This window comes from Arabidopsis thaliana (assembly GCF_000001735.4).
Source record: "Arabidopsis thaliana chromosome 1 sequence".
Classification (NCBI taxonomy): Eukaryota; Viridiplantae; Streptophyta; class Magnoliopsida; order Brassicales; family Brassicaceae; genus Arabidopsis; species Arabidopsis thaliana.
In genome coordinates, this window is record NC_003070.9 from 1,468,891 (window position 1) to 1,487,071 (window position 18,181).

The window sequence follows — 18,181 nt, forward strand, 5'->3', positions numbered from 1 at the left end:
CTTAAAAGAAAATGTAAAGCCAGATAATTGTTACAAGAGATGTACAAAGCTCCAAGTGTGAAGAACATCAACATGAATATGATCCATGAAATCTACCAAATTTCCGTGCTTGCACTTTCCCATACATTTTTGTTTTTCACCTAACTCTTACGAACCTAAAATAAAATAAAATACAAAAAAAGGGAGAAAGATTTGAGCACTTGTCGACACATCGTAGCATCCTACCTCTGCCGACACGTGGCTCGAGACAAATACGGAACTCCCGGTCGGAACAGAAACAAATACTTATTTTGACTACCTGAAATTCGACACGTCATCACCTTCTAGACTCAAAAGAGTACAAAGGCCAATGAGACTCTACCATTCCTAACGAAGTGTCACGTCACTTCCTATCAAACCTTTCCTTAAATACGTTCACTGCCGCGTCACTCCTCTTTTTTGGTCACGTTTCCTATTTTTGTACTAATACTTCTTCTTCTCTCTACACATATTTTGTTGGTAATCACATCGAAGATTCGAAATTGGATCACATTTGGTAATCAACTTTTTTTTCCAAAGTCTCCACGTGTATGGACGATTACATACGTACACTTATTTATTTTCGCTTTGGTGGATAAACTCGATGTTACCAAAAGTATACACTATCTAATTACCGAACCAAAATTAATCTGAAACCCTTCTATATATATATACTTTCTTTGCAATAACAGAGTGAAAGCAAACATTCAAAAAAAAAAAAAAACCATTTTTTTTTTCTTACTCAAATCTTTTTTAGTATCATTCTCCAAATGAATTGGACTAGAGGAAAAACTTTAGGCCGTGGCTCAACGGCCACCGTTTCCGCCGCCACTTGTCACGAATCCGGCGAAACACTCGCCGTAAAATCCGCCGAGTTTCACCGGTCGGAGTTCTTGCAAAGAGAAGCCAAGATTCTCTCCTCATTAAACTCTCCGTACGTCATCGGATACAGAGGATGCGAAATTACGAGAGAGCCCTTCCACAACAACGGAGAAGCTACGACTTACAGTCTTCTTATGGAGTACGCGCCGTACGGAACGTTGACCGACGTAGCGACCAAGAACGGCGGCTTCATTGACGAGGCTCGGGTCGTGAAGTACACGCGCCAGATACTTCTTGGGTTGGAGTACATTCATAACTCAAAGGGAATTGCGCATTGCGACATTAAGGGAAGCAACGTGTTGGTCGGAGAGAACGGAGAAGCCAAGATCGCTGATTTCGGGTGTGCGAAATGGGTTGAACCGGAAATAACCGAACCGGTTAGAGGAACGCCGGCGTTCATGGCTCCAGAAGCGGCGCGTGGAGAGAGACAAGGGAAAGAGAGTGATATATGGGCGGTGGGTTGTACGGTGATAGAGATGGTTACCGGGTCTCAGCCGTGGATTGGGGCGGATTTTACCGACCCGGTTTCGGTTCTTTACCGGGTCGGATATTTAGGTGAGTTACCAGAGCTGCCTTGCTCGCTTACGGAACAAGCAAAGGATTTTTTAGGAAAGTGTTTGAAAAAAGAAGCGACGGAGAGATGGACAGCGAGTCAACTACTAAACCATCCGTTCTTGGTTAATAAAGAACCGGAATTGGTAACCGGTTTGGTTACGAACTCACCGACAAGTGTGACGGATCAAATGTTCTGGAGATCAGTGGAAGAGGAGGTGTCAGAGGACCGTTCAAGCTGGTGGGAATGTCACGAGGATGAGAGAATTGGAGTGCTAAGCTGGATTGGTCATGTTGTGGTGGAGTCCACATGGGACTTGGACGGTGAGGATTGGATCACGGTTCGACGGAATTAGTCGGTTCACATGAAGGAGCGTTGATTATTCGATTCAATTAGTGAAGATATTGTTTTAGTTTAGTAGAAGTTGAGGTTTAGAGATTTTCATGTACATTTCCTAATTCATCATTTTTTATCCCCACAAATCCAATTTTTGTTATTCATTGATTATATGTTATAATATGAGTCATGATTGATTATCTAAAAACAACAATTTAGTTAAAACAATTGTGAATTGGACTTTGATTTCTTAATCTAATAGAACAAATGGACAAGAGCCATTGAACCAAGTATTGCTAGAATTTGCACCAATTATCTTGAACACACTAGTTAGTTCAGTTGCATGAAGTTAGAGGTAGTCAAGTTAGGTAAAAGATTGACAATTATGATAAAACATACTAAAGATGGTTTTTTGTGGGAGTGTAATGATTTTAACTTGTGGGGAAAGTGAGAAATGAAGGCAACAAAAAGGTGCCGAATTTGTTTGTTGGTTGGTTAATTGGTCATTTTGAGGGTTTAGGCAAACTAAAAGATTCGAAAGGAATCTTTTGGTAAGGATTCGCATTTCCATTTAGTTTTTTTTTTGGGTAATTTGGTACGCTTCGGTTAGGCCATGTTGATGAGTCATTCATTATGCCTTTGCTTCCACACAAATCTCTAATTATCATATGGTAAATAATTTTAAAGGACAAAAGGTTAAGACCTACCTTGTTACTACTTAACCTCAATTCATCTTCCCCTTAATCTATTATTCACAATAATCATCAAGAAACACTTTCTTACAAGGAAGTACCAAATCATAGATGTGTCATCATCATCAAAAAATCTCTGAATGTAAGAAGTTAAAAACGGGCTTAAGTAACACATACCATTACCACCATACTACTACACCGAGACCAGATCTTCATGGTCATACAAAAGCGTTTTCATCTGTTAGAAAAAAGTTATGTTGTAAACAAGAACCTCATATCTTCCTCGGTCAGCTTTCCTATAGCCTCCTGAGAGCCACCAACCGTCCTGTAATGAACAAAAATGTGTTTATAATAACCTTCAATAGTAGTTTTAAGGTTCGGAAAAGAAGTTGAGAATGTTTTACTTACCCTTCAAACACAAGTTCCTTCTTCTTCTGAAGCCTTAAAATCCTTTCCTCCACTGTGTTCTCTATTATGAATCTCACAACCCTGTAATTCCACAAATCAGACATGTATTGACACATTGTTTTTACCCACCAACAATACAGAGATTGAAGGAGAGAACTAAAGTCTAACCTGATTGGCTTGTACTGTCCGATCCTATGAATTCTGTCTTGTGCTTGCCTCTCAACCGCTGGGTTCCACCACGGGTCCATCATAAAAACCTAATAGAATTTTTCCACAAACAACCAATGTGAGAACATGTTTGAATACACATACATCACTCTCCAGACCAGAGTTGCTAACTAAACACTTACATGTGAAGCAACAGTTAAATTAAGAGCAACCCCTCCGGCTTTCAAGCTCATTAAGAAAACTCTGCAATCTGGGTCTTCTTTGAATTTGTTGATGGCAGTATCTCTAGCTGCCATGGTCATGCTTCCCACCAGTTGAACACAACTAACCCCACACTGTGTTGTAAACAAAAGTCATTTTCTGCTCGTCTCATTCTGATAAAAACCAAAACTAGTAGTGTTCTAGTGAGTTTCTCCTGAAATTACCTTCCCAAGGGTATAATTTATAAGGTCCAAAAATGATGTGAACTGGCTGAAAACTATTGCTTTGGCAGACCCATCTCTTTCAACCATGAACCTAATTTCTTCTCTCTGCATACAAAAATCATCACAAACTGGTTAGAGAAAGGAAGGAAAAGACTCAAAACTACAAAGAAACTTTAAGAGGTACTATTTGGGGGGGGAGACAGAGGCTGTAGATATTAAAGAGCACATACCAAAGCCTCAATCTTTGTACTTGTCTGAAAATCATCAAGCTTTATACGATTTAAAATGCTTGAGGCTCTAAATCCTTTAAGTGTTGTCTTGCTCGCCTTATGCTCTGTGTCAGCTTTGGTAGTCCAATCCACAGTCAGTAGTTTCGAGCATGTCGGGCAGGTGACTTTTCCCAGGGACGCGGAGAAACCAATCAAACAAGCTTTACAGAACACATGTGCACAAGAAGTCACCTTCAAAGTAAAAGAACCAGAGAAGAATATTAAAGGGAAAAGTAAGTCCAACAATAGTAATCTGACGATTCTTAAACAGTGTCAAATGAAAGCAGCTGTTTCCAGAAGATACAGTTACTGAGAAACAAGAGTCAAGATATTACGAAATAGCAATAGATTGACTTAAAATACTTACAACGTAGTCCTCGGCCGGATCGTGGCAGAGACCACATTCTTGCTCACTTTTGTTCTCATCAACCAAGTTAGCATTAGCGCCACTAGAATTGGAATACACCACAAGGTATGGATGATCAACGGCCTGGAACAAATTGCAGAGCAAATAAATCACAAACCAATATATCTATATCGTCAAAAAAGTGCATTGGCTGGTTAGTTGAACCAAAAAAACTGTAGATGCCACTCACCTGTCTCAGGCGGGTGAGAAGATCAAATATATGTGCATAGTTATTCATTAATGTCCCAGCCTCAATATACCTGCACACAAAAATGTACATAGCATAGTCGACAATAAAATTCTGTTACGCAAACCAGTGGAAATCCATCTAGTAGAAGTAACTTACGTATTAAATTCCGCCTGGCTGTTTTTGTATAGTGATTCATAGTAATCAAACTCCTTTACATCTAGTGTATCCCGCCTCAAAGTGATCTACAAGAAGTCAAATTAAAAAGTTGAGGTAAAGCTTTGTTTAGCGATTCTTATTAATCAGCCCCATTTATATCTAGAGTATCACGCCTTAAAGAAATCTGTAAGAAGCTAAATTTATAGGTAGAGATGAAACTCAGAAGCAACTATACCAAACTTCATTTACATCAAACAAAGGAGAGAAAGGAACATACAATTCTAGGAGGAAGAGCAAGATCAGCTGCCCGGCCCAATTTAGTACGTCTTAAAAGGATGTCCTTCAGAACTTTGTGTTTAAGCAATATCATGGCTCTTTTTCCCAGTCCAAAGCTTCCATATACTGTTATTGGCTTGGCCACATACTAACAAGAATAGGAAAACAAAAAACCAGAAGGAAAAGATATAAAATGGTAATCCTGCTTTAAAAAATTTGGTGATATAAAAAAAGTGTCACCCCAAAGTTACCTTGTTCCACCAACAGAAATGTCGAACTGCATTATGAGGACAGTGAGGGCAGCTTTGATGAGCACTGCAAACACCACCAGAGAAAACAGAACCGCATAAATTGTTATTAACTATTAAACAAAACTATGAGAAATACGAAAAATGACTGGAAAATTAAGTGTGATAAAAATTTACACGTAATCAAGAATTCTACAGTCACAATCCTTGCAAAAGTAATACGAGTATGGGCGAATTTGCAAGAAGCGGATCTGGGGAAAAAAAAATATGCACATCAGCCATGTCGATAGTAATGTTCAAGTGCTATATACAAAATTCAGGAAAAGTTAACAAACCAGTGAGTAAAGCTCTCCAACACGATTTTGGAGAGGAGTGCCACTCAAAGCCCATCTATAGGTAGCCTCCAAAGCAAAAACAGCTCTTGCAGTATTGCTACGTCTTTCTTTGATGTAATGAGCCTGGTATGAAGAAATGTAAATTGAGCTCTAGTAATCAATGTCAGATCCATAAATCTAGTCTCCCAAAACAATATGAAAGAAAAGACGCCCTTAAAGTTATTCTATGGTTGGTGACAATAAGTTTACTATGGTTTCCTATGTGTATCTCACATGCTTGAATTTCAACGAAAATTGTGAAAAAGGTTAACACCAACAACAGACAGTAAGTTTTGGTTCTGACCTCATCCAAGATGATCCGATTCCACTTAACAGAGTGCAAAAGAGACTTCTCTTTGTCATCTGAACCTAACTGATCTTTTTCTACTGTTTGTTTGGTCTTCTTCTTAGATTTCTTTAATTTCTTATCCTCTCCTGCATCAGCCTCCTTGCCTTGCTGTGAGGATGAATCTGAAGTCTTCTTCCTTTTCTGCTTAGATTGTTTTGCCGTTTTGACAGCCGAAGGTCCACAAAAATATCGCAGGTGGATCACAAGCTTCTTCGGGTAAAATGACTTGCTGCAATATGCACATTGCACCTTCGACGGCATTATGTTTCTCCTATATTCACTCTCAACAGTGGAATATGTTGTCAAAACAAAGTCGTAGTTCATAAACTCTTTAATATTCTTCGCTCTCTTTGCCCCATGGTATACAAGGACCTTAGTGCTTCCCGGGGATGTAAACCGAGCAATCTCATTTAACCACTGAGAAACAGCAACAAGAGGACAAAGAACCAGAGTACAACCCGCAGCTTCCCCAAACTGTGCCCTGTCAACTTCTCGTCTGGCAAGAACAAGAGAGATGGCTTGTATTGTTTTTCCCATTCCCATCTCATCCGCGAGAATCCCTCCTGCAACAGATTGTTCCTGTTTTGTTGCCCAGGCCAAAAATTCCTTTTGGTACCTTAATAGCGGCATAATCAAATCTGAAGGCGGCTCAGCAGTTTCAGCAATCACAGCATTGTGCTGATCTAAATCAACATCCTCTGACATATGTTCATCAATCCAGCTATTCTGCTCTTTTTCCCAAGTCTCCCACAATAGCACTACTTTCTCTTTGCGTGCATCAGGTTTTTTCCTTTTCTTGCTTGCTCTTGGTAGGTTTACAATTGCCAAAACAGGTACAGGATTTGGTAAATCATCATTAGCAACAACCTCCTCTAACTCCTCCTCCTCCTCCTCGTCACCTATGTTCAAATACGAATCGTGAGAAAGTCAGAGCTTAACCCAAAGAGAATCAACTTTAAAACAGACACCTTTAGTGACGAATCATAATACCTTGAAATTCAGAGCCGATTGAATCGTCATCTGAAGATATAGCATAAGGTTCTTCATCAGGGTTGATACCAGTTCCTTCCTCGAGATCCACAACTACTTGAGAAGAAGAAAAGATTATAAATTAATCTCTCGACCGTATCTAAGGCCCTAAAGTTTCAATTTCTACCCTCACAAAGACATCAGGGCACAATACCAAAACTATATCATCAAATTAACAGAGATCATCAGAGCACAATACCCAAAAAAATCAATTAATAGAGTTCAGATCGCACTGAAACAGAGACACTAACAAGTTCACTATGATCCGCAATTTCTCGGGTACAATGGGACGATTAGGGATCAAACCCAAAATCAACAGCGAGAAATCACGAAAGGGTCGTGTGAAGATTACCTTCAGTCGATGGACGAATCGCCTTATTGCGGGACCGAAGCTCCATCTCTGTCCTAATTCGCAAAATTGAGGATAATTGGAAAATTTTAAGTTTAGGGTTACTATGTTCTATAAAGTGGTCGGTTCTATTTTTCCATTTTTTGTTGATTGTCCAGAACGGCGGGAAACACGACATTATACAGACGTGTCAACTAACCTATCGGTTCGATTAGCAAATTGTGACTGCAGCAATCTAACCAAAAGATCTTGTATCAAATTAAATTGGAGAAGCAATGCTAAATGGAAAATTAACTTAGGTATCGTATATTATAGACATTATGTGAAACCGATACATGTGTAATGTGAGACGCAAAATCACAATCTCTACATAACTACCAAAACTTTTAGTAGATACTGTATTATAATAATGGCTTAATTAATGATGGAAACTATAGCTTTATGATCTATTTGACTTTATCCTTCTGTCCGATAAAGATAAATTTTCTAGGAAAAATATTTGTCCCACAAAGATAGAAGTTTTATATTTCCAATGCAAATTTTAAAACTGTTTTCCCGTTTTACCCTTACTAAATAATTAGATAAATATTTATTATTGTTTTTAAAGTATATTAAGAGGTTAAAATTGTCTTTATACAATATTTCTTAAAGAATGTGAAATTTCTAAAAATTTCATCTTAGTGGGACGGAGGGAGTATATGGTATATTTCAAAGAAAAAAAAAACTTAAAATACCATATAGTTTCGATCATTAAACTAAAAACTGAAAAAAAGAAAAAAAAATGAAATAGACATTGGTGCGTAGATAGAAAAGCACTATAACATGCATGTTGAGTTTAGAGTCTTTAGACATTTAGATGACGGCTTTATCGACGTCAGTCTCCTTCATCATTGGCAAAATTTCGAATGTTCCATGAGTCCATGACGAGATTTGGTTGTTGTTCTATTTAAAGGTCGGAAGTGACCGTGACCATGAGATGTTATTTCATGTGTTTGTTAAGGTTCTTAAGGATTAGGCAAGTTTCAAGAATCAATATTGAAAGTAGACACAAGCGGTTGACACAAAATGACGATAGCTATAGCAAAATCATTGTAGAAAGTTATTGTTTATGCAAAATCCATTGTAGAAAGTTATTGTTTATGCAAAATCATTGTAGAAAGTTATTGTTTATGCAAACTCAAATTTTAAATAAGTCAACGTAGCCAATACAGCAATAAAAGCTAAAACTATTATTATGTTGCTTTCGTAGAGAAATATCTGACGATAGGACCTCAAAACTGAAATATGGGTCGTACATATGTTACACAAGTTAATTCAATTGAAATTTGTATTTTGCAAAAAGAAAGATATATTGTTGAAACAATGTTGGTTATGTGTTCCTCTTAGAAAACTGACTAGATGTCTTCAGAGAAAAAGAAAGAAAACGGATTAAGTCCAAAATTAAGATCAATCCGTATTCAATATTTTCTTATTAGATTTTTTTTTTTTGAAAACATTCTTACACAAAAATAGAAGAAATCACATCTTGAAGTGAAAAATGTATCATACATATTTTTTTGTTTAGTCTTGAAACAATACAAGAGAAATAGAATGACAAGAAGTAGTATTGTCAAGACACTAAACGTGAGATTGGTAATAAGAGCTTTGATTAATGGCGACCGCCGCCGCCACCACTACCGCTTCCGCTGCCGGAACCTTGACCAGAGCCTCCACCTACCCCAACACCTATTCCAATTCCAATCCCAATGCCGACGCCTCCTCCATGCCCTCCACCAACACCACCACCGTGCCCCAAACCTCCTCCTCCTCCACCTCCAGCACCACCACCGCCACCGAGTCCTCCTCCGGCACCACCGCCGAGTCCTCCTCCAGCACCAAATCCGCCACCATGTCCGGATCCACCACCCACACCACCTCCTCCGCCACCGCCTCCTCCACCGCCTCCACCAGCACCTCCTCCTACTCCACCTCCTACTCCACCTCCAGCACCAAAACCACTACCATGACCGGATCCACCATTAGCACCACCGCCTCCGCCGCCCCCACCTCCACCGCCTCCACCAGCACCTCCTCCTACTCCACCTCCTACTCCACCTCCAGCACCAAAACCACTACCGTGACCGGATCCACCATTGGCACCACCGCCTCCGCCGCCCCCACCTCCACCTCCACCTCCACCGCCAACTCCTCCGCCAGCTCCACCACCAATCCCTCCTCCGGCTCCAAACCCACTGCCATGACCGGAACCACCGCCAACACCTCCCCCTCCGCCCCCACCAGCTCCCCCTCCACCACCAATTCCTCCAGCACCGCCGCCTACACCTCCTCCGGCTCCAAACCCACCACCGTGACCAGAACCACCGCCAACACCTCCTCCTCCGCCTCCACCAGCTCCGCCTCCCCCACCAATTCCTCCACCAGCACCCCCACCAACTCCTCCGCCGGCTCCAAACCCACCACCATGACCGGAACCACCACCAATACCTCCTCCACCACCACCACCAGCTCCGCCTCCACCACCAAGTCCTCCTCCAGCTCCGCCACCAACTCCTCCTCCGGCTCCAAACCCTCCACCTTGTCCACCACCACCGCCTATACCGCCACCACTTCCTCTCCCACCGCCGAACCCTCCACCACCACCGCGTCCAAACCGGCCACGTCCAGCACACCTCCGGCCCCACCTACAATCATCGTCTCTAAACCTCGCAGGACCCACCACAGATCCATCCCCCAAAACACATTCCACACACGAATTAAGCAAAACCAAAGAAAGAAGCAAACAAGTAACGCCCTTAAGTTCCATCTACAAGGAGAGAGAGAGAGAAATAACAATAAAATGTCTTCTCTTGTTTGCTTGTGATATCTCAGTCACTGGAACTGAACATTCCCTTATATAATAGGTAAATGAAACCTCCAAAGTCGAAAGAAATAAGCAAGTGGGATGAAGAAGCCATTAATATGGATCCCCATGCATGTTACGTTCTACGCGTTTGGGGCCGTTGGGCCATTGGCGGGAACCATTTAATGAACGTTTTCTTCGACTAAGTCAAAATAGATCTACACTTTGTTTAGATTTTTAGTAGCTTTCTATCTTTCTAGTTTTGAACATTAACTACTATCCTTTATTATCCAAACTCGTTGACATTTCAAATCATCACATCCAGTCTGATCACATCATATATATTATCACCATTAATGATTAAACCGAGTTTTACCGATATGTATTTGTTCTAGTCGTACCACTACTAGAGTCGTTGACCCTAATATTCGAAAATTACTAATGCATGCTTTCCCATTGAAAGGATTAGAAACTGGAACCAGTTTATTGGATAATTTCCAGTGTTTTTTTACTTATATCTTCTTTATATGGTGCTTTAATTTGTTTTCAGTTTGTCACTCACATTTCACATGTCCATGGTTAAAAGAAATATTACACCTATGAATCTATGATTGTGAAGGCTATGGACATGGAAATATTAACTTTAGAACAACTAGTGAGAGTCAACGGTACCGACAATAGTCAACGGAAAAAATGTAGAGAGAAAATAAATTTGGCTCACATGCAATTGTAAGTACATTGTCTAAACCTTACTATACCTTTTTAATATCTACTATCTCCCCAACTAAAACCACCAATCAATATCCACTTCCAGTTAATTATATCTAATTGCATAAACTATACATGCATGCTTGAATATTGATATGCTTAAATTCCAATGATACTTGAATAATAAAGAAACATTTAGGACTTGGTTTACAAAATAAATATATAAAACATATAGGACGTGATGGTTTAGCTCAACCGATTATCCGGAAGTGAAAATCATCAAATACAATGACAAATTTTCTAAATATTTAAATTCTACACTAGTCAGAGACAAATCTTTATTCCAATCAATATTTAACAATTAGGTGCTTGTGTAAGTTCCAGATGGGCTTTTGGTTTCGTCTGTCTGGGTCAGTGTCACCATGGGCGAAACCCACCGGATTTTAGGATGTATGAACATAATACTTAGCCAATCCGGATTGAACATATCCAAGTTACATACATAAAAGAAATTAAGAAAACATGGGTACATGACATATATCAGGTGCCCTAATCATCCGCTTCAATGGAGCAATAATATGTTGTTTGATACATACGGAATTTTTAATCGAGTATCAGTGAATACTAGCTAAAGAGATTTTATACCACGTAATGGTCATACAAAAATAACAATTATAGAATTGAATATTAGTTCATATAATCTGACAAAATAAGAACCTGAATTTGGTTGAAAATTAAAACATAGAGTATGTAATAATATAATCCTTGACAAAAGAGATTGAAGTTGTGAAAGGGGGAACTGGTGATCTTTTACTTGCCTCAAACCATGATCCAACTTTTTATTCGAAGCAATCGAAAGAAAAGAAATATCGATTCGATCAAACTCGAACCAGTTGTTATAGGATTACTCCATATCGCTGATCATTTTCTATGATTCTTATTAATCATCTCCAAACATATAATCAGTTGATATATCTTCACTTCTTCTTCGACCTTTGATCCTGACAATGTGTATAGTCAATAAAAATCGTAATGATTCCAAGCACACACACATGATCATGTATACATGCACATGTACGAATCATTTGATAACATGCTCATGTATTGTATACATATGTACGAATAATTTGATTGTATATTTGCGGTTTAAAACATATGTGCGAGTATGATAAAGATTAGAGAGACATACGATGGATGATGAAGTGATGATGAGTCGCCTGAGAAGGCATAAGGATCATTGCTCTCTGACTCTGTATCTCTACTTTAAGTCTCTGCCCAAACCTTATGCATATATATGGTGTGATACAACTCTTAATAATGAGCATATGTTTCACCAACTTCTTTTTCAATTATAAGAAAGTAGATGGAAAGCTAAAGATGACTACTTATAATTTGGTAATTTTCATATTATATAATAATAGGAGTATTTATATAATATATTATTGCTTTTAAGCATGCTTACGTTTGAAAATTCATGGTGACAATCCATATAAATAAAAAACCAAAAACATAGAGATTGAAATTTACAGGTTCACTGAACCTGGTCCCCTTTTCGTTTGAGGATTGGAAAAAGCAACCAAGTGCAATTAATTAGGGCTCCCGTTAAGTAGTTAACTAATCGGTAACTTTTCTTTTGTTTCGAAATTTTAATGACCATCTTTTACTGGATCTGAAAGACACATGCATATATCCAAATCGTTAAACTTTAACATGCTAACTGTCTTGGGTTAGTGATAGGGTGAATTTTTGTATATAACAGTGGATGTTACAGTTTTCTAAAGAAAATTTAAATACTAATTTGGCATTTCACGCTTCATTATTAGTGTGGCTGGTGACAAATCTGATTAATTCATAGTAAAATGAAAATAATAAAATCATATAACAAGAAATTATTGGAAATGACAACCTAAAAGACAAATCATTTTCGTTAATTATTAGCCTAAATACAATCATTTTCCATTAAGTATAAAGATTAAGAGAAACTAATGGCCACGTTGCAGGTTTTGTCCATGACACACTACTTAGTTAGGGAGTTCTATATTAATTTGTTTCAGTAGAGAATTGTCGTATGTCGGCAAAAGAAAGAATAATTGGCTATGATCCACTCGAATTTTGCGCTTTCAATGTACGGTAAACTCTCTCTTGACTCCAAAAACCTTTTGAGTAAAGTAGAGAAACTGTGTCCGGATATTTTGATTTGAGCAATTGTCATCCTAAACCCTAAAATGTGATAGCCAATTAGATTCTCCACTCTTTCTGATAAAAGAATTCAACCATTCGTTTTCTTTTCTCCGCATTTTGATAGATCTCTCGAAATTTCAAAACCAGAATTAATACATTCCTTATATCATTGACCATATGATATAACAATACATAATAAATCAACGGTGATAAAACTTGATTTAATTAATTTGACTAAGACTTATAGCCTAACGGCCTAATGGTTCTTATTTGTATAACGCATTGTCATAACTTTTGTACGATAAAAAAAGTTTAATTTCATATATATATATATGAATAAAATACACTCTTTTTTGGTAATGTATATGCTAATTTTTTTTAAAAATGTATATACTATTTTCTTGGATAAGATAGACCTAGCAAGCATTGACTTATATTTTATTTCTTTGAGTATGTCTACACAAACGTTCGGATGTTGTCAATTACTAGTGGATGTATCGCCTGTACCACGGCATTTCCACTTGGCTAAAAGATGAATCTATGAACGATTCTGTTGTTTTTGTCAACCAAGTGGATAGTGAAAAGTGAAAAGTGAAAACGATCCTATCATCAGTATATTTGTCAAATGGGGTTATGTGGCTAGTTCGAATTTGTGAGCTTCCCTAAAAAGTATCACATTCTTACTGGGCTTGGAGGTTCAAATTGGGCCTAAGTGATTTCATAGGAGCCCATATATAAGCTATGAATTTCTCTACTTAACAAATTTCAAATAACAGAGAAAAATAAAATAAAAAATTGGAACGAGACTGTTGTTGTTGTGGTCTCAATCCTATCCACAGATGGTTAATGTTTTTTCTTTATCTGCTCTGTTTTTCAATGGCTTCTATAGTTCCTCTTCTCCGTACTCTCTTAACTTTCAAAACCTCACGAAATCATGCTTTTAAACATTTCTTCTTCTCCAATTTCTCATCGAATTCCTCATTTCCTCTCTGATTTTAACAATCCCACTTCAAATTTCCCTCCGAAATCCAAAACCCATCTCCCAAAATCTAATCTCTCCACTTTATCGAACCATAGCCTCTACGGCACCAAGAACAGAGCTTTCTATAAAAACAAGAGAAACCCTTATAACAGAACACAAGCTCTCGGTCGATTCGATTTCGGAAGTCTCGAATCAGTTCTCGAAGCTTCCGCTGTTCTCACTGCGATCATCGTCGTACACGAGACCGGTCACTTTTTAGCTGCTTCTCTTCAAGGTATCCGTGTGAGTAAATTCGCGATAGGGTTTGGTCCGATTCTAGCTAAATTCAATTCCAACAATGTCGAATACTCTCTTAGGGCCTTTCCATTAGGTGGATTTGTTGGATTCCCTGATAATGATCCCGACAGTGATATCCCTGTAGACGACAGAAATCTTCTCAAGAATCGACCGATTTTGGATAGAGTGATTGTTGTTTCAGCTGGAATTGTCGCTAACGTTATCTTCGCTTACGCTATAATCTTTACTCAAGTGGTATCTGTTGGATTACCAGTTCAAGAATCTTTTCCTGGAGTTCTTGTTCCTGATGTTAAGTCTTTCTCTGCTGCTTCTCGTGATGGATTGCTTCCGGGAGATGTTATCTTAGCCGTTGATGGTACTGAGCTATCTAATTCCGGTTCTGATTCGGTTTCTAAAGTTGTTGATGTTGTGAAGAGGAATCCGGAGCACAATGTCTTGCTCAGGATCGAAAGAGGGAAGGAGAGTTTCGAAATCCGGATCACGCCGGATAAGAGTTTCGATGGAACGGGGAAAATCGGTGTTCAGTTATCACCGAATGTTAGATTCGGTAAGGTGAGACCGAAGAACATACCGGAAACTTTTAGTTTCGCCGGTAGAGAATTCTTTGGGCTCTCTTACAATGTATTGGATAGTTTGAAACAGACTTTCTTGAACTTCTCTCAAACCGCTAGTAAAGTCGCTGGTCCAGTGGCGATTATTGCGGTTGGAGCAGAAGTAGCGAGATCAAACGCGGACGGGCTTTACCAGTTTGCAGCATTGCTGAATCTAAACCTTGCTGTGATCAATCTGTTGCCTTTACCGGCTCTCGATGGTGGAACTTTGGCTCTGATCTTATTGGAAGCGGTTCGAGGCGGGAGGAAATTACCGTTAGAGGTGGAGCAAGGGATTATGTCTTCTGGAATCATGCTTGTATTATTTCTCGGTTTATTTCTCATCGTAAAGGACACACTTAATCTTGATTTCATCAAAGAAATGTTGTAAGCTATTGAGGTATATAGAAGAAACAAAAAAGTATTTTGAGAGTTATAAAACCAGTGATATATAAAATCAAATTCTAAATTTGCAAACTGAAATTGGTCTAAAACGCAATTGCGTGATTTACCAAAACAACATTGTGCAGTCTCATCAATCATCATCATACACTTAAACTGAAACTATGCACACAAGTTAAAAAGAAAGTGTTACAATTTTCAAATTAGACACAAAGATTGGAGTAGACAGACACTTGATGAGTTAGTTTCTTTGTTCCTTCTATCAAGTGGCAATCGCTTTTTTATGAGATTGCATCGAGAAACATACACACTTAGCTTTCATGGCTTCAGCTTCACTCTCATATTCTCGGAACTTGTATTCCTCTTGTTTAAACGAAGGAGGAACCTTCCCTTCACCGTAACACTGGTTACACAAACTAAACCGGGCTTTCACTTCCTTAAACCGGGATCCGATTACCGGGTACCGACAAACCGAGCAAACTTGGTTTCCATGACGGTTTCTATCGTTTGCCTCCAGTTTAAGGATCGTAGACATTATACCAAATCCCCAATCTGGATCGTCGAACATGGCTAAAAACTGATTAAATGTCACTGTCACTGAGGATTCAGCTTCTTCTTCTCCGTGAACTTCTAACATTTCACTCATTCCATGTGATGGAATGTAAATAGCTCTCAACAGTTTAATGTATTTGACTGCATCCGTTTTTGTAATCTGAGAGCTTCCTTCGTTTACAGGTCTCCAAAGAAGCGCATCAAAAGCAACTCTTTTCCTTTTGTCGGAATGTCCACCGCATAAAGGAGCAATCACAGCGTAAAACATACCCATATCAACTCTTCCCGACCCTGAATCATCGAGAAGCGCGAGGATTTTCTCGTTTATAGCCTTGATGGCTCCTTGAAAAGTGTCAGGTTTCAAGGAGCTGAGCAGACGCCGTAGAATCTCCTCTAAATTAGGTTTCCGAATAGATTTCGTCGGTCCACCACTACCGGAATACGATACAGGAACATCATTGTCTCTCATCTCCTTTCGTACAGCCTCCACATCGCATTTCCCAAGCCTTGTAACCCTCTGAAAGGCTCTAATTTGAAGGGCTGTGGCTAAATCCGGCCTCAAAGTCGTCTTCTCACCCACAGTCTTGAACTTGGAAGGTTCCACGACGATGAACGGACCTTCTCCACCATTACCATTTCCATTGTTTTTACCCTTTTTCTTCTGCAAATGTTTCAAATGAGATATTGCATCATGCAATTCAACCCGGTTTGTCAGTTTGAGTGCTTCCTTAAGCGCTCGTTTAGCTTCTTCGGTCTCTCCAGCACCTAACAAAGAAACCGCCTTGTTAAGCTGAGCACGCCAATGGTTAGGCCATACCGTTAAGACCCTAGTGTACATCTCCGAAGCTCTCTGAAACCTACCTAAATCCATGTAAAGCCCACCAAGATTATACAGAGCATCAACATGGCCAGGTTTCAAGTCTATAGCTCTCTGGAAAACCTCGATAGCTCTCTCATCTTCACCCATTGAATGCAAAGACGAAGCTAAATCACAATGAGCATCTGCGTAATCCGGTTTCAAGTATATAGCTTCCTCTAAGGCCTTAACCGCTGCTCTATACTCTCCTACACCGAACAACGCACTACCTAGAAGCTTCAAGGCTCTAAAATGCGTAGGACATAGAATCGCAGCTTCTCTATAATACTCACAAGCACTCAAAACCATACCTTCGCCTTCAAGCGCGATACCGAGATTGACATAAATCTGAGGAAGCAAATAAGCCCATTGGTTCCCGCCCGACTCAGCAGCTTCCAACGCCAACAAAAACTCATCTTTCGACTCTTTGCATTTCCCCAAAACGTAAAGACAGTTCCCAGCTTTGAAATGAGGTCTCACATCAGTCGGTTGCAATTCACAAGCTCTCTTGAAGCTAACAAGAGCTTCTTTAAACAACTGATGCTCATATAAAACCCTACCAATAGCCATATGTCCATCAAAAGCTTCTTCTCTAGACCTAGCTCCATCAGCTTTACTTCTCAAAACACCTAATTCCTTCACAAACACTCCATAATCATGACTCGATTCTTCCCAATAGATTCTCTTCTCAGAGATCTCAGAAGACGGACCTAACTCTCTAGACCATCCAGCATCAGAAAACGCATCAACATTGTTATTGTTATTATCAGCTTTCAATTTTCCATCTTTCTCCTGTTTCGACTTCAATCTCTTCACCAGAATCTCCAAATCATCAACTAACTTCCACGTCTCGTCAAAAACGATTCCGTGATTCGGCGAAACAGCCCAAGCAGCTGTTCTCTGTTTCTTCTGCGCTTCAACAGCTCTCTCATCAGTAATCGAAGAAGACGAAGCCGCCTCAGACCCTTTAATCGTCGTCTCATCAGCGTTTAACTCAAGCCCCAATGCGTCGAAATCTCTGTCAACATCTCCGGCACCGTCGTCGTAAGTACGTAGGAGACCGTCGTAGGTCAAACCCTTGTTTGGATCGATGAATTCAGCGTAAGTTCGAAAAACTTCATCGAGAATGGCGTTGATCTGCTCGTCACTGAATTTAACCCTAGGGTTAACAGCTACGACAAGAGCCGCCATCTCTTCACGGTTAAGCCCACCATCATGATTCCCGTCGAATTGCTGGAAAATTCTCTTAACTTTCTCCGATCTGCTTCCTCTAGTCGCCATTTTTTCAGGAAAGTTTCAAACTTTTTTAGGTTTGAGAAACAGAACAGAGGATTGAAGATAAGGATTCAGGATAAGGAAACAACGACGCCAATAAATTAGAGAGACCCAGAAAAGGGAATCAAATGAAGGAAAAAGAGAACAGAGATTGATCAAATTCAGCGCTTAGTAGCGAGAATCTCGACATTGGATCCTCTGATCTGTAAAGTTTCTTCTATACTGTTTCTTTAAGGAAGAACAGAAAAAAAACAGCAACCAAAGTCTCTTAATAGTATTATTATTATTATCATCAGACAACGGTCCATACACAAAAGGACTCCAAGCTGTTTTTTTTTTGTCTGTGTGTCTTTGTATCAAAGCAGATAGTG

At 39.3% G+C, this 18,181-nt stretch overlaps 5 protein-coding genes, 1 non-coding gene and 1 pseudogene across 9 annotated transcripts; 3 read left to right on the forward strand and 4 right to left on the reverse strand.

Annotated features, from left to right (window-relative positions):
- The first annotated feature begins 650 nt into the window (after window positions 1–650).
- Window positions 651–1,991, forward strand: MAPKKK18 (mitogen-activated protein kinase kinase kinase 18). Its single transcript, NM_100389.4, has one exon. The coding sequence runs from the start codon at window positions 789–791 to the stop codon at window positions 1,806–1,808; it is 1,020 nt and encodes a 339-aa protein (NP_172003.1). The 5' UTR covers window positions 651–788; the 3' UTR covers window positions 1,809–1,991.
- Window positions 1,992–2,432: 441 nt separating this feature from the next.
- AT1G05120 (Helicase protein with RING/U-box domain-containing protein) lies at window positions 2,433–7,399 on the reverse strand. 2 transcript variants are annotated; one of them, NM_100390.4, is made up of 16 exons: window positions 7,132–7,260; window positions 6,741–6,833; window positions 5,706–6,649; window positions 5,363–5,485; window positions 5,205–5,278; window positions 5,031–5,094; window positions 4,781–4,927; window positions 4,504–4,589; window positions 4,348–4,417; window positions 4,119–4,241; window positions 3,713–3,943; window positions 3,483–3,587; window positions 3,240–3,392; window positions 3,058–3,146; window positions 2,890–2,970; window positions 2,433–2,806 (listed from the first exon to the last, which is right to left on the reverse strand). In NM_100390.4, the coding sequence occupies exons 1-16, from the start codon at window positions 7,175–7,177 to the stop codon at window positions 2,734–2,736; spliced, it is 2,502 nt and encodes an 833-aa protein (NP_172004.1). In that variant the 5' UTR covers window positions 7,178–7,260; the 3' UTR covers window positions 2,433–2,733. The 2 variants fall into 2 exon arrangements, with proteins under 2 accessions (NP_172004.1, NP_001323244.1); NM_001331520.1 differs by having other exon boundaries at window positions 2,469–2,806; window positions 7,132–7,399.
- Window positions 7,400–8,596: 1,197 nt separating this feature from the next.
- AT1G05135 lies at window positions 8,597–10,010 on the reverse strand (annotated as a pseudogene). Its single transcript has 2 exons — window positions 9,748–10,010; window positions 8,597–9,180 (listed from the first exon to the last, which is right to left on the reverse strand).
- A 22-nt stretch (window positions 10,011–10,032) lies between these two features.
- AT1G05136 (uncharacterized protein) lies at window positions 10,033–10,173 on the forward strand (the record flags this gene model as incomplete). Its single annotated transcript, NM_001123757.1, has 1 exon — window positions 10,033–10,173. The coding sequence occupies one exon, from the start codon at window positions 10,033–10,035 to the stop codon at window positions 10,171–10,173; it is 141 nt and encodes a 46-aa protein (NP_001117229.1).
- Window positions 10,174–11,227: 1,054 nt separating this feature from the next.
- On the reverse strand, window positions 11,228–12,050 carry AT1G08865. Of its 2 annotated transcripts, NR_143430.1 has the most exons (2): window positions 11,865–12,050; window positions 11,228–11,676 (listed from the first exon to the last, which is right to left on the reverse strand). It is a non-coding gene; the product is annotated as an uncharacterized misc_RNA (transcript). The 2 variants fall into 2 exon arrangements; NR_143431.1 differs by having other exon boundaries at window positions 11,267–11,887.
- A 1,605-nt stretch (window positions 12,051–13,655) lies between these two features.
- On the forward strand, window positions 13,656–15,169 carry AT1G05140 (Peptidase M50 family protein). The gene has a single exon (NM_100392.4). It carries the CDS (start codon window positions 13,791–13,793, stop codon window positions 15,114–15,116), a length of 1,326 nt encoding a protein of 441 aa, NP_563729.1. The 5' UTR covers window positions 13,656–13,790; the 3' UTR covers window positions 15,117–15,169.
- Window positions 15,170–15,176: 7 nt separating this feature from the next.
- On the reverse strand, window positions 15,177–18,137 carry AT1G05150 (Calcium-binding tetratricopeptide family protein). The gene has a single exon (NM_100393.3): window positions 15,177–18,070. It carries the CDS (start codon window positions 17,814–17,816, stop codon window positions 15,390–15,392), a length of 2,427 nt encoding a protein of 808 aa, NP_172007.1. The 5' UTR covers window positions 17,817–18,070; the 3' UTR covers window positions 15,177–15,389.
- Window positions 18,138–18,181: the final 44 nt, after the last annotated feature.

Bases quoted from the DNA above. Each gene is read 5' to 3' on its own strand.
- MAPKKK18 (NM_100389.4), top strand. From the start codon at position 789: ATGAATTGGACTAGAGGAAAAACTTTAGGCCGTGGCTCAACGGCCACC.
- AT1G05120 (NM_001331520.1), bottom strand. From the start codon at position 7,306: ATGTCGTGTTTCCCGCCGTTCTGGACAATCAACAAAAAATGGAAAAAT. The intron at 6,650-6,740 runs GTATTATGATTC...ATTTGAACATAG, and splicing joins AATCGGCTCTGAATTTCAAG to GTGACGAGGAGGAGGAGGAG. The intron at 5,486-5,705 runs GTCAGAACCAAA...TCTTCATACCAG, and splicing joins ATCGGATCATCTTGGATGAG to GCTCATTACATCAAAGAAAG.
- AT1G05140 (NM_100392.4), top strand. From the start codon at position 13,791: ATGCTTTTAAACATTTCTTCTTCTCCAATTTCTCATCGAATTCCTCAT.
- AT1G05150 (NM_100393.3), bottom strand. From the start codon at position 17,816: ATGGCGACTAGAGGAAGCAGATCGGAGAAAGTTAAGAGAATTTTCCAG.